The sequence below is a fragment of the Opisthorchis viverrini genome (genome assembly GCF_000715545.1).
Source record: "Opisthorchis viverrini unplaced genomic scaffold opera_v5_3, whole genome shotgun sequence".
NCBI lineage: Eukaryota > Metazoa > Platyhelminthes > Trematoda > Opisthorchiida > Opisthorchiidae > Opisthorchis > Opisthorchis viverrini.
Window position 1 is genome coordinate 1,888,197 of NW_008751659.1, and position 13,263 is coordinate 1,901,459.

The 13,263-nt window shown below is 41.0% G+C and overlaps 1 protein-coding gene across 1 annotated transcript in view; it reads left to right on the forward strand.

The window, feature by feature from the left end:
- Positions 1-13,263, forward strand: part of T265_00319 (hypothetical protein) — a gene marked incomplete at both ends in the record, with an annotated part of 53,756 nt that overhangs the window by 22,819 nt on the left and 17,674 nt on the right. The window contains 10 exons of the mRNA XM_009164064.1: positions 829-987; positions 2,841-3,091; positions 7,961-8,210; positions 8,308-8,406; positions 9,904-10,018; positions 11,100-11,177; positions 11,883-12,053; positions 12,214-12,260; positions 12,591-12,701; positions 12,748-12,933. Coding sequence (XP_009162328.1) covers positions 829-987; positions 2,841-3,091; positions 7,961-8,210; positions 8,308-8,406; positions 9,904-10,018; positions 11,100-11,177; positions 11,883-12,053; positions 12,214-12,260; positions 12,591-12,701; positions 12,748-12,933 — 1,467 coding nt within the window. The remainder of the gene's footprint in view (positions 1-828; positions 988-2,840; positions 3,092-7,960; positions 8,211-8,307; positions 8,407-9,903; positions 10,019-11,099; positions 11,178-11,882; positions 12,054-12,213; positions 12,261-12,590; positions 12,702-12,747; positions 12,934-13,263) is intronic.

Sequence of the window (13,263 nt, forward strand, 5' to 3'; positions counted from 1 at the left end):
TATATATATATATATATATATATATATATAACCAAGAACCCTGCCTTATCAAGTACGCCGCCTATGGGCGCATGATTAAGCAACTTTGTAGACGAGAAACGGACTGTTATTACTAATTAGATCCAAATCGTTTCGGATCGTCGTCTACTATAATTCACTTGATTTCTCGAATTCAGCAGAGTCCGGTATTGGTGACGATTTGCAAGAAATATGTTTCACTCACCTGTCAATGCTTCGGCTTGTTTAGACATGACAATTCATGTGCATCTTGTGTTCACTGGATTAGTGATCGTACTCAGCTGTCCTCTGACATCCGAATTTCGAGTCCCGGACTGGTCGGAGAGTTGTCCGGTTTACAAGCTTTAGTGACAAGAGGGACCTGGTACAATTTTCTACCCCGTATAGTTAATTGATCTAAAAATAACACAGCAGAACATAAAGGGACTTAAAAAAAACTGATGTACAAGCAAATCGGTCTAGTCGTAACCTAATAAAAGTGGAGTTTTCATCATTATAAAGGAAGAACGCTTAGGTTAAACTACCCGACAACTTCTTTAATCCAAGAAGGGTAAGATATATATCCTGTCTTCATGAAATGACGTCGATCGGAATTCAACTGACTTAGATATTCTGGTGCCCCTTGTTTATTTAAAATGGAAAATGATGTTACTTTGTACGATACCCCACTGACTCCGCGAAAAGACCAAGTGACACTTGAACAATATCCGGTAGGCTCACCCCGAACAGCCAATAGTTAGTCCTGTAGTTAGTGGAAAACACGTGGTTCTAATAAGGTTGAATTCGTAAGTAGTTTTGTTTCAATTCTAGTTCTCTTCAGTTGCCCGAGTGTGCCCCGCGAAATCGGCGTCTCCCGAAATCTGTCCATTACGATGTATTACCGGATTCCAACATTAAAAACACCGAATCCATGACTCTGGGTTCTTATGCAGGGCCGCAGCGACCAGAACACCTGATTGGACGTGCCAGGTACAGTTTTCTTCTAATCAAGTCGCATTATTCTACCGGTGTTTTGAACATTTTATTGGCTGAATGAATTCGGTATTACTGTCACTGCTCTGACGATTAGTCGCAGTTTTCCAGTACACGATCACAGTGATATAGCTCCTTAGTAAACGTGCTAGAATTGAGACGGGAGAAAGCGCGTCACCATCAGTTGAATATAGCCAATTACTGGTCAATATTACCATGGATGGGTGATTGGTCCCAAACGTTTGAAAAAGTGATACGCTCTAATTTGCCATGGTAACAAAGTGCCCTCGAGTCACGATTTGTCATTCACCCTATTAATTTACTGGTTACCATAGGTAAAAGCAAACAGGTGGAACCTGAAACATCACTTAGACGAACAAAAACTACTCGTTTTTAAGACTTACTGATTATGAAAAGTGAATCGCTTTGGAATATTTATGGAGTTTGTTCAATCTGGTCTAAAATAAATTAGTCTGAGGGTGATCAGGTAAGCGCAGATCACCAGTCTTCAGTTCTCTCTCATCATCAGATAAGTGGATATTTAAAGTTGTGCACAGAAGAGTGAAGAAGAGTACACTGAGTAGTTACTATTGCTGCAGTCAGTAGGGCACCGATAATATCCAGTTGTCTACCGAACAACGAATGCAAACCTAAATCTACCTCTCGTGTTTACGTACTCTTGGTGGATTCTAATATCAGGCACTTCCTAAAATCTGACAGAAGTTATTCGCCTGGTATTAACAGCTCTGCTAAATTAAAAAATCTGAGATGAGTCTTAACTTTCCTACTTCTGCTCGAGTTTAAGAGTCACAAACCGTTCAATAGCCATGCAATAAGAAGAAATAATACTTCAACAACTTGGGAGCGTCTGCTCAGACTACTTAGGAGTAACTGAGCAACAATACCTCCACAGTTGTGCACATGCCGTATCTGATGCATCCAGTTGCAAGTTGATGTACAAAACTTGCTTCCATTTTGCTGAATACCAAGCGATCGTGCAGTAAACTCTAGTGGCTTTTCTTTTTCTTCTAATTCAAGCGGAAATATTGTCACACCGTCACTGACTGGTTTAGGGATGCTAGTTTGTCCGTCGTTCTCAACCAAGCTGTATACATCCCGCCCTTTTTTTTACTTTTTTTCTTTTTTTGCGTTTTACTTTTACTTTTTCTTAGATGTACAGCAAAAGAGTAATTAAGGCGTCGCTATTGACTCTAATCAAATGCAGACCATAACATAATGACATCACAATATCCAGATTACATGAGTTCATATCCCAACCTGAGATTAGGGACGTCAGTTTCAATGCTTTACTATTAACTTGCATTGACCAAGGGGGTAGAATCATCATTTCACGGGTGTATTACTCCAAATGGCGTTTTCTTAAGAGGCGTGCATTCTGTCTACTCATAATATAGCTGGGAACCCTTCGACAGCCCACGAGGGGCTTCATCCTTCTCGATGATCATCAATAGTTGCAGTTCCCGAAATTTCATCAACTTTAAGTTTAGCATAAATTGCACCGCCATCAACGAGAGATTAAGCTAGATTCACTTGACTCTCCACTCAAACACAAACTCATGTGCGAACGAAAGCATTTGGCATGCATTTTGTTCATATACGAAGGGTGAATTAGCGGCATATTTTAGAAGAGTTATGGATGAATAAATATCATCAACCGATGTTTATTTCACTCAACGAATGCAGCCCTGTTTGAATTGTGCCTAATAAGTGCCTACCTAATAAGTAATATGAAGAAATGGAAGAACAAATCATTCTTGTTCCTTTCAATCCTCCTTTGTTATCTTGCTGCTAGAAATTTAAACTAAAATGTATCGCATTCATTTTTTCAGTCCAACTAACGAGCATACAGTGTCAACGGAATTAGATGACAAGTCTGTTAGATCGGGTACATCATCAGAAGTGATCGCATCTTTGAACGACATAGATTGGAAACAATCTCCAATGCCCCAGAAATCTATTAATAATGGCATTGGAGAACGGAATCAACAGATTTCTGAGGAGAACCCCGAAGGCGAATCCATAGAAAAAGATGGACGATTGGAAAACACATCTTTCTGTATACCGCAAGTAACACACAACGGTCAGTTTTGAGCCAAATGCCAGTTGCATAATAAGTGTGTGATCATTGTGTTGGAGGTCAACTGCTTCAAGTTTTGGACCAAATATTATTCAAAATAAACAACTGGCTCACCAGTTGAAGGCTAAAGTGTATCAATATAAGTTACAGTCTATTTGTAATTCAACCATTCGTAAAAAAAACACTACTTTTCAACCCCCCACCCAAAACTTTCACCTTTAAATCGTGGTCGGGGTTGAGTGCTGCAACACTGGCTGTAACATCGACCTAGAATTAGGCCAGGGGGCCCAACGGGGAGCGGTCAGACCAAGGGCAGTGAGACCTTGTACTACGGGTCATTGTGCTACAGTCGGTTTTGAGGTAAAGTCATACTATCCTCTGAGATAGGTGTTTGAAGGCAGTAAGGTGTTTCTCTCAGGAGACCCGTATGTCCATATTCATGAAAGAAGTGATGCTGCCTGTCCGAGAATTAGACAGGTCAGAAAAGGATGGCCTTAAGTATTTCACACTCCGACTGATCAACGGTTAACCACGACCGTCGGTACCTTATTCACTTCGGTCTAATTAATTTTAAAACCAAAAGTCCTGTTCTACTGAAAAGGCAGTCTCTGCGTAACCGCACTGGACTCAGGACTAAGACAGTAATGCCCCATTTAACCTCAAATCAAGCAAGGAGCACTGGCATCGTGATCCTTGGAGGAAATATGAATGCGCAGCTTGGTCGTCTAAGCTCCTTGGAATCGCATCTGGGCTGACAATTCGGGGTCGATGTTCGTTGCACAGACAACGGAGAGTGATTGCCCCAGTTACTGATGATGAATGGTTTCTGGCTAGTATGAACTTTCAGCATAAGCGTTGGCGTCGCAGGGCCTGGCAATCACTAACTGCAAACCATCCTTAGACCCAGTTGGATCAAGTGGCCATCAGCCACCGGTGAGGAGCCACAATTCAAGACTGTTGCTTCTTCTGAGGTTCACAACTTGATTCTGATCATGCCTGGGTGCGTGCACGCCTGACAGTAAATTTCCATTCAGACCCTCGCACGTCAGAAAGAAGCATGCCAATCAACCATCACTGCTGTCTGCCAGACTTCTCCATACGACCAAGTAACCACTGAATTTCCTATAAATCGCCACTTCCGACTGATCTCAAGAGCTCTATACCAACAGGTGACGAGTACGATGGCGCATGCAAACTCCTCAAATAGTGAAGAGTCTAAGAAAATACCGAGAGCTCCGGTGGAAATTGACAGCTCAGAAGATATAGAAAGCTTTTGCTGCCGGAAACAACCGTGTTCTATATCAAGCGATACGTTCGACTGGCAGTAGGGAAGCACTAGTAAATGAATCAATGGATGAAAAAGGCGACTAATGAATTTACTCACAAAAACGTTGACCAGAAAGATGGGCCGAACACTTCGAAGCACAGTTCACCTAGCCAGCAACACAGCCTTCGAAGACTTTGCTTACGAACGAATGAAATTTAGACCTCAATCGACTGCTGGGAGAAATAAAGTAAGAAATATCGGTACTAAATCCCTGGGAGGCACCAGGATCATACGGTCCGTATCCAGCACTTTAAAACATGTGGAGAATCACGGTGACCGATATAACAAAGCTTATTGGCGCGATATGGATTGATCAGTAAGTGCATGCAGAATGGCGTACGTCAGCAGCTATTCCTACACTCAAAAAGAGTTAGTGGACACTGTGCAAAACCATCGTAGCTTTAGCGTGGTAGTTGTGGGATGGAATATGATTTCTGGTCTTGCCCTTCGAAGGGTAGCTGAACACAAGGTGAGACAGACCCGTGAAAACCAAGCTGGGTTTCGTCCCGCATGAGGATGCACCGGACAAATTTTCACCCTTCGTCAGATTCTCAAACAGCAACAAGTTTTTCAGAGACCAACAACAGCTGTCTTTCACAGTTTGAAAGCTGTCTTTGGTTCTATGGACCGTCAGGCATTATGGAAGTGTACGTGTTCCCAGTGAATTCTTGACCCTTCTTAAGGCACTGTACATCAAATCCTGTTGACGTGTGAAGGTCTACGGGAAACCCTACTCTGAGTTCATTTTATCGGGCGGTGTCAGAAAGGCTGTCCTTTCACCTTTCCTCTTCAACTTCATCATTAATACGATTGTGGAGGACTCACAATCAGCCTTTGATGCCTGTGTGGCCGAAATTTTTCCGGGCATTCACTCACAGACATAGAGTCCGCAGACGACATAACTCTTTTTGGATCTAAAATCGCAGTATTGCAAACAGTATTAAGTGATCTAAATAATGCTGTCTCTTGGTTTGGCGGTCTTTGCACCTGCAATCTTTAAAATGCTATTGCAAGACTGAGTGGGTTCGAACGCTACCTTCATGCTTGCGGATGAGCCAACTGAAGTGGTAGACAAATTTGTCCACTTGAGCGGTTGTATTAATCTTGGTGGTCTCGCGAAGGATGATATCTCCAATCGGATTCGGAAGACCACAGCAGCTTTTGTAAACGTGCATCACCTGTGGCGCAAACGTGCCATCAGCTTTCCGATGTTGTGTTGCGGTGCATTTCATTTTATTACATGGGTCAGAAAGCTGACCGCTGCGTGCAGACCCAGTGTTTGACCACCGATGTCCTCGGAGCGTCACCAGAACACTGGATCAGAATTGCTGTAGTCCGCTAAATAATTTTCGGAAGATGAACTGATCGCACTCCACAGGTTGCACTGGCTTGGTGTGAGGGCACGTGTCGCCTCACTGTTGCGTGCAGATAGGTGGCCAAAATAACGCTAGTAACAAAATAACATTTTTCGTGGCCTCTGAGTAAGGAAGAAACACTACAGACCACCAGAAAATTGGGCTAACAATCAATCAAGTTTCCAAAGGTTTGCTAGGGTACTTCATTTGCAGTTCGTATCGTTAAGTTTGCCTAATTCTACACTGGAGATTCAGTCGTATCCATGGCACGCAACCATAGGCTGGACAATTTGTCCGAGACCCGTTTTAACGTAGTTCCTGGGTAAAATGATACGTGCCCATGATGCGTGACAACATCAAAGTGATGGAATTTCGATCTAAAAAAACACATTACCGTCTATTTAGTGACGAAATGCTGACAAAAAGCCTGGCAAACTTGAATGGCGCACTAGTAAGAACACAGTCATATTAGGTGAAAAATATTAGAATACCACATATTACTTAAACACGTTGTCAGCAAGATGAACCCAAAGTCTACAAACAGAGATTGTATTTTTCAAGTAGTAGGGCAGTCATCCTTCTGCGTAGATTGACATGACCGGTAGAGATGCTAAACACTATGACCTTGGGGGTCGTTGGCAATGAGCACAAACTCGTCGTTCGCCAATGACGTTTTGTAATATACCTATCGTGTACGAACTACGTGCACCATACGCTATGTTTCACTCTGAGGAACAAGTTTAGCACACACCTGATGTTAAATTTTAGTGGCTTAGATTGGGTAGTTAATTTTCGGATAACAATTCGGCATTACAATTCGCTTCACCTCTTTTATCAATGGGCTGCTCACTGGTTCGGTTCGCCGTTAATTTCCTCATTGTTGAATCAGCGCAGGTTGTGCGGCAAACAGATGTAACAAAATTTCAGTTCTAGTTAACGTTTTCAGAGAAAGTGATTTTTTTAGTTATCCAGATGATTTGAACACATGTGTGGACTGCAAAACCTCATCGACAGTGAAGTAGGCGTAATCGGTTATACCCATCTCAATCACGAATGAACTGCCTTATTCTCATCATGGTATGATTTTTCTGGTTGATCTACATGGCTGCAGATGAGTGAATTCGAGTTCCGTCTAAAGTCTCTGGATACTGCACACTTTCGGCGTAGAGAGCTTCGAATCTGGCACAGAGAATGTAGCAAGCACGTCACTGGTTCTTCAAAAGCAGACCGATTATCAGCTGACACATATGCCCAAATATGCTTCCTTCCACACAGTGGAGGACTCCAACAAAAATAGTTTAGACGGATGGAAGAAGATGTATGTTCATAACAGTTTCTCTCCCATCCCAGAGCAGTTAGTTTGAGGGTCTATACAGAGGCATGAAGCATTAAACTCTAGTAACGTCCTTATTAGAGATAACTCACTAACTTAGACATGTAGAGCTTAGAACTCCAGAGGTTTAAAAGCAGAGGCGAGCATTTTGGTTTTCACGAGTGACTCAACTGAATCTCTCGTTTCTGATATTCTACAATTGAATGTGCTGCACACTGTTCAAGTAGAACATAAGGTTGGCGGAAACTCGGGGACTGCGCCTACCTGATGAGCCTCAAGAAAGGCGAAACCGATCGTGGGCTGTCGAAGAGTTTTCAGCAACCTTGTGAGTAATTTCTTTTATGAAAGAGGCAAGTATGGTTTTGCTTCTTCATCAACCTGTCCTTGACTGAGAGATTTGACTAGTTTGACCAAATTTTCAGGTTTACCGACTGACTTATCTGCCTTTCAGGAACTCCTAGTTTGGTGGATCCACAGGCGCCTCGAAATAAAGCGGATTAGCCTAAAAGATGCGCAGCAATTTATTTAACCAACACACGCTGAAAATAATGCCGGTGTTATTCAATCACGTTTAAAGTTATAGTTGAACTTAAATTATTATTTAATAAATTACTATTAGTTATTTTTATTAATTATCACCGCTGAGGGTACACTGCCTTTAAAGAACGACTTACTGGTATAACACCTTAGGCTAATCCATTGTTTCTGTTTCTTCATTTTACTGTTATAATTACCTAGTATAACTGAGGTTATTTAATACTCGCAGTATTATTTTTCGCTTTCAAATGTTGAAACTGCCTTTCGAAAATAAAGAGTGTTTTTCAACTAACGTATTTCAATTTTCCTGCATTTTATAGCCACTACAAATGCAACTTTGGACGTGCCTAAACAACTGTTGTGCGAAAAACTCATCCAGGCACTCAATGCTCTGGAGAAGGAACACTATTCTCACGAATCACTGCAGCAGGCTTTAGATGAGGCAGAGGCCCGTATTCGTCTGCTGACTCTAGAGCAGGCCAATCTGACTGTCAGCAGTGAACGAAAAACGCCAATGAGTTCTGAGCGAGAGGACATGGCATCGCTCAACAGACAACTGCTTGAATTCAGGTGAGCCTCATTCATTGTGTGCGTATTTGGTGACGGTAGTTTTATCAATAGCCACTAAAAACACTCCGATAACTTGTTCGTTATTTCCATTCATCAGATTCAGATTGGCTGAGGAGGCCGATGGACGGGAACATGCTGAACAAGCACTTCAACAAAACAAAGGCTTGTTGGAGGAGAAGGAAGAAAGAATGATGGAGTGCGTTATGTTGCAGTTTATACTTCTTATGTCATCAATTCCTGTTCAATATGTATCAAGAGTATATATGTAGGGGCTTTGAAATATTTGAAAATATTGAGCCATATGGGATCTTTTTTAAAGGACGTTGTCAAATGTTGCAATGGCTTGAATGTTGCACTTGACAGCACTTGACTAATGAATTGGGCGTCTGATAATTTACAGATTAACAGCTTTCCAGGTAGACGAACCTATTTCTCACAGTTTTTTCTTTTAGACCCTGCCTCTCCAATTAGCCAAAACTTTACCTTATGGTCAAATGAACAAATCCAGTGAGAAGGCAGTTTGAAACGAAGCATTGTGACGGCACCAGAAACGTCTGTAGCATCAAGAACTAGTATCAATATTTCCACGTTAAGGACTTTATATATATATATATACCGTTTTATTTAGTTAATTCAGGAAATTGATCTAACGACACAAAGATTGATGCGTGGCCTATTGGACTGGTACTCTGATTATGGCACAGCTACTAACCCACCGCTACGCACTACTACCCTCCCCAATAACGCACTGATGATGGCACCTCGATTGGTGGTGAAACGTTTGCAATCAAATTGCTTAGCTCAGCGAACAAGCCAACGACCACCAGTTATGGAAGTATTGATTGCTGTAAACGATGATATAAAGCAGAAAACAACGAGGATCTCAAAAATGACAACGGTTCTCAGGACCTTCTAGCTAGGTGTAGTCACTTAATTACAATCAGTGGTCTTTATCTTTATTGAAACTCATCTGACTGCACATAACACAGGGCGTTAAAAGTCGAAAGATATCGTTCCTCATGTTTTATCATTAATTGCTGCTGAATCTAGCAGTAGAGATACTTTGATAATGGAAACTTTAAACTTTGATTTTTGAAGTGAACGTTCGCTCACACTACGTGTTTTCATTGTGGAGTTGGTCCGAAGGAGTTCGTGTAAAATTGGACGTTATAGCTAGAAGCTCGTGGAAGTCGGGTTATTTATCTCAGTGTTCCTAGTATCAAAGTAGGAGACGTTTAATTTGACCAACCCAGCCACGTCAGAAATCTCGCAGTTATCTCCACCGCGATTGTGAGAACTAATTCGACAATAAGTTCTTTCTGACTGAATTCTTCGGTTTACTGAAATACTGAAATACTCTGAAACGTATTCAGAGATTCAGGAAAATAATCCGTTCTATCGTAAAAACATGTGGGGTGCTGCAAGTTCTTTTCAAATGCAGATTCCGTCTTGTTCAGCAAGTATTGTTTACAAAATATTTTTGCACCTCAGAATAGAGCGACTAACTCTGCAGCACCGCAGTGGAGTAGTTCTGGTAATTTTCAGAGACGCTGTATCAAACTGACTTTTTTACTGCGATTAGACGCACATTTCAACGCTTGCTGGCATCTGGGATAATGTTCTTTGGAAATGACGTGCCGAATTCTAAGTTCAAGTCGGAATTTTGGGGAACTATATCCTTTTATTTTAACAGACTCGAAAAGCAGAAACATCAGGCAGAAACAGACTTGCGCCGATTGATTACTCAGCTGGATGAAGTCAACAAGGAAAAAACGAAGGCAAGTTGTTGGTTTCGAGCCAAGATCTTTGTTCTTTGACCTGAAATTACCGATTGATACCAGTTATATTTATCTATCGTGCACAAGGAGAAACGACTTGCAGCAAAATTTATGATGACATTTAAGCACTCCGTTCTATGCCAATTTGCCTTTAGCCTCATTTCAAGAATATCCTTAATAATTAGATGACAGCATTTAGGAAGGCTGACTGACGTTCCTCATGATCTCGATCACGCGTCTGATGAAATTTATAATGAACTGCCCAAATATATTCGCTACCTTTTGTTATTTATTGGAACCAAATGTGAAAGCAGACGATACTGGCATGATGAGAGAGTACTGCTTTTGCTACCAGCTAATATTTACATTTCGGTCCTCAAGAGTTATTCCTTCCCAATGGCTCTCGCTACGCAGAATTTTTTTCTTTACCTCCGCATTGCTGTCGTTCGATTGCCGTTTCACCACTACACAAAGTCCAAGTTTTTTGCTTCCTTCCATTGCTTTTTGACACCAAGTTTGAAGACAAATTGTACGGGCGTGATAACACAAGACACTTTTTGATAGCAGTTTCTGTTTATATTTCGGTATTCAAGAGTTATTGCTTTGCATTCGTTTTGGCTACGTAGAGTTTTTTGTCTACCTTGGCTCTGCAATCATTCGATTGAAAAAAAACGCTTTATGCATACCCTACGTAGTATGTTTTCGTATCAAAAGCGAAATTTCGCACGGTTGTAAATTTAACCTTCTCACCAAGTGCAATCCTGATTTGGTAACTGATCAACGAATTCGAGGCAATTCAGCAGTCACATTTCAAAAAGGTTTCTCGAGTTTTGGAAATTAAGACAAAATGCTACGTTTCTATATAATTCCATGTAAATATGAATGTAACTAGATGAACAACAATATTTGTTAATCAAATTATATTCCCAGTTTGTAAAGTGACCAAGGATGCCTAATATGATCTTGCGTGATTCTCCTGCATCTTGAAGGCTTGGGTAACCTTTTAGTTGTATCTTCCGAATCAAAAGTTCATGATCCCACAATCTCATCTTCCTACTCGGAAGATCATCTGCACAAAAAAATTAACGAATATGTTTTTAAAATTTTTTAGCTGGAGATGTCCACTGACGAATTGCTCAAAATGGTTGCGGACAGTAAACTGGATGCGCACCGCCTGGATCAACTCAAGGTGGGTACCACGCTCTATTGTGCTTGTCGGTTTTGTTCCTATAACCACGCATCAACTAATGATTTCAAACTGACAAAGTTGGGTGCTCCAGTGTTTCCCTGAACTGATGCTTGCATACCTTGCACATGACAATTTTACCAACTTTTTATTTTATATTTAAGAGCTAAGAATCATTTTTTAATGATAATTGTGGTGGGAAATAAACTAACGGTGAATCGTCCATGAAGACTGGATGTTTAGATGTAGTCCTGATATTTAAGTGGTTATATCCACTGCTTCAGAACCAATTTTCCGGTGAGTTGTGCAGCATTAACAAACAAAATAATAACCAAATGTTCTATGCAAAAAGTGGATTAAAAAGTAAATAAAAATGTAACATCCCTCAGCTCAACAAAACCTATAATCGTAATAACTGTTGTGTCTCACTGAAGTCAGTTTGCTCGAGTTTTGATTTAGAAAACTTTAAATCTTTCGAATAGCAAGTGGGAATCAGCTAGTTACTCACAACCTGCGTCTTGACGAGTCGGACAGCTGCTAGTTCTTTGCGTATGTAATTTGTGACTTCAAACCCATCAGTCTTACAACAAACCACACGGTTTTCACGTTTTTTCGAAGTAATTTGGTTTATCAGGATTGTGGGAGATCAACACACTTTCATCACTTCCACATATAACTGATACACAACTTTTGTTTTGATTTTTTTAGATTGAGCTATTTGAAATTCGCAAGCGCCTGGAAACAGAAAGAAGTTTATGGCAGAAGGGAATGTGTGAGTTACAAGACAAGGTAGCTCACATTAAGGAAAGCGAAACGGCCTGTCGACATTGCGACGTGAACAAGATAGACCAGTGTCAGCAAGCTACCGAGGAGCATACTGTACGTCTTTCAAAGCATTTACGATCCAGTTACACATATCATTATTAAACAAAATCTATACTGTGGCGGCACTTATTTGTGTTTCATCTCATGCAAAGTTACCGTCGTATCACTTTTGTACAGTGTCATTAGGGTAATTCATTTTGTCTCTCGTTTTCAGCCGCGGTTTACAGAGAATGCAGTGGACTGTCGTCATTTAATCCTCAAGTACGTCACAGCTCTTGTGCATTATTCGGTGTTTTCAGATGCTGTCCCGAAACTCTATCGAGTTTAGATGAGTTTTTTTAATTTCAGATGAAGATGAAGCTGTTACTAAGAAAATTAACATAATCTTTCAGGGAACTTCCGTTAAAGTCAGATAATAAGCGGGGACTTTATGGCTGTATACTTTCAAGTACTTTTTGCAAGTGAATATTGAAACCGATTTTAGTATTCGGTGGCCCCCTATCTATAATTTCAGCGCGCATAGAAAACGTGACTGTGATAACCACCTTATATTGTTCAGCACAAGTGCCTCAACTTGATTTGTTGTTTTAGGTCTGAATCGGCCACTCAGTTTCCTGATAAAATGAACTCTGCGACAGATGTTCCTCTTATTCGTGGAATGGAGGAGGTAGGCACAATGTACAGTATGTACAACCTATGTCCGTTGTGACAAAATATTTCTTATTGCCTTACGAGCCCTTCAACTTAGAACCAAATCATCTATGCTTTTTATGTTCTTTTTGCCGTCCCGCCCCATTGAGGATGACACACGGGTCTCGGTTGATCAACGAAAGTTTACCAGCCCTGGACAGCTGAATTTCCACACGATCGAAGAAAACTTGATGGGGACGAATGGCGAGGATCAACTTGTTACCCTGAACCGACTAGAAAACAAGTAAGCCTTAATGTACCACACAAACGTATTCATTCCATCTTTAGACCGTTGATCCTAAATTTGAAGCTGGGTCATAACAAATTTCAAACTGCCCATGAGTGTAGCAATACTGGCTGTCTGAAATTACGAACGCGCTTTATTTTATCCTGAGCTTTAGGACCACCTGACCCAGGGTGGAACTGAAACTATCAAATTTGGCCTACTGGACAGTGTTCACAATCATGTATTTCGCGTTCACGTGGTTGATTCTGCAAATTAGGCTGGTACAGCTAGCAAATTAAACTGCCATTTGTTTATATCGCCCAACTCTTGCGGATCTCAGCTGCAGGT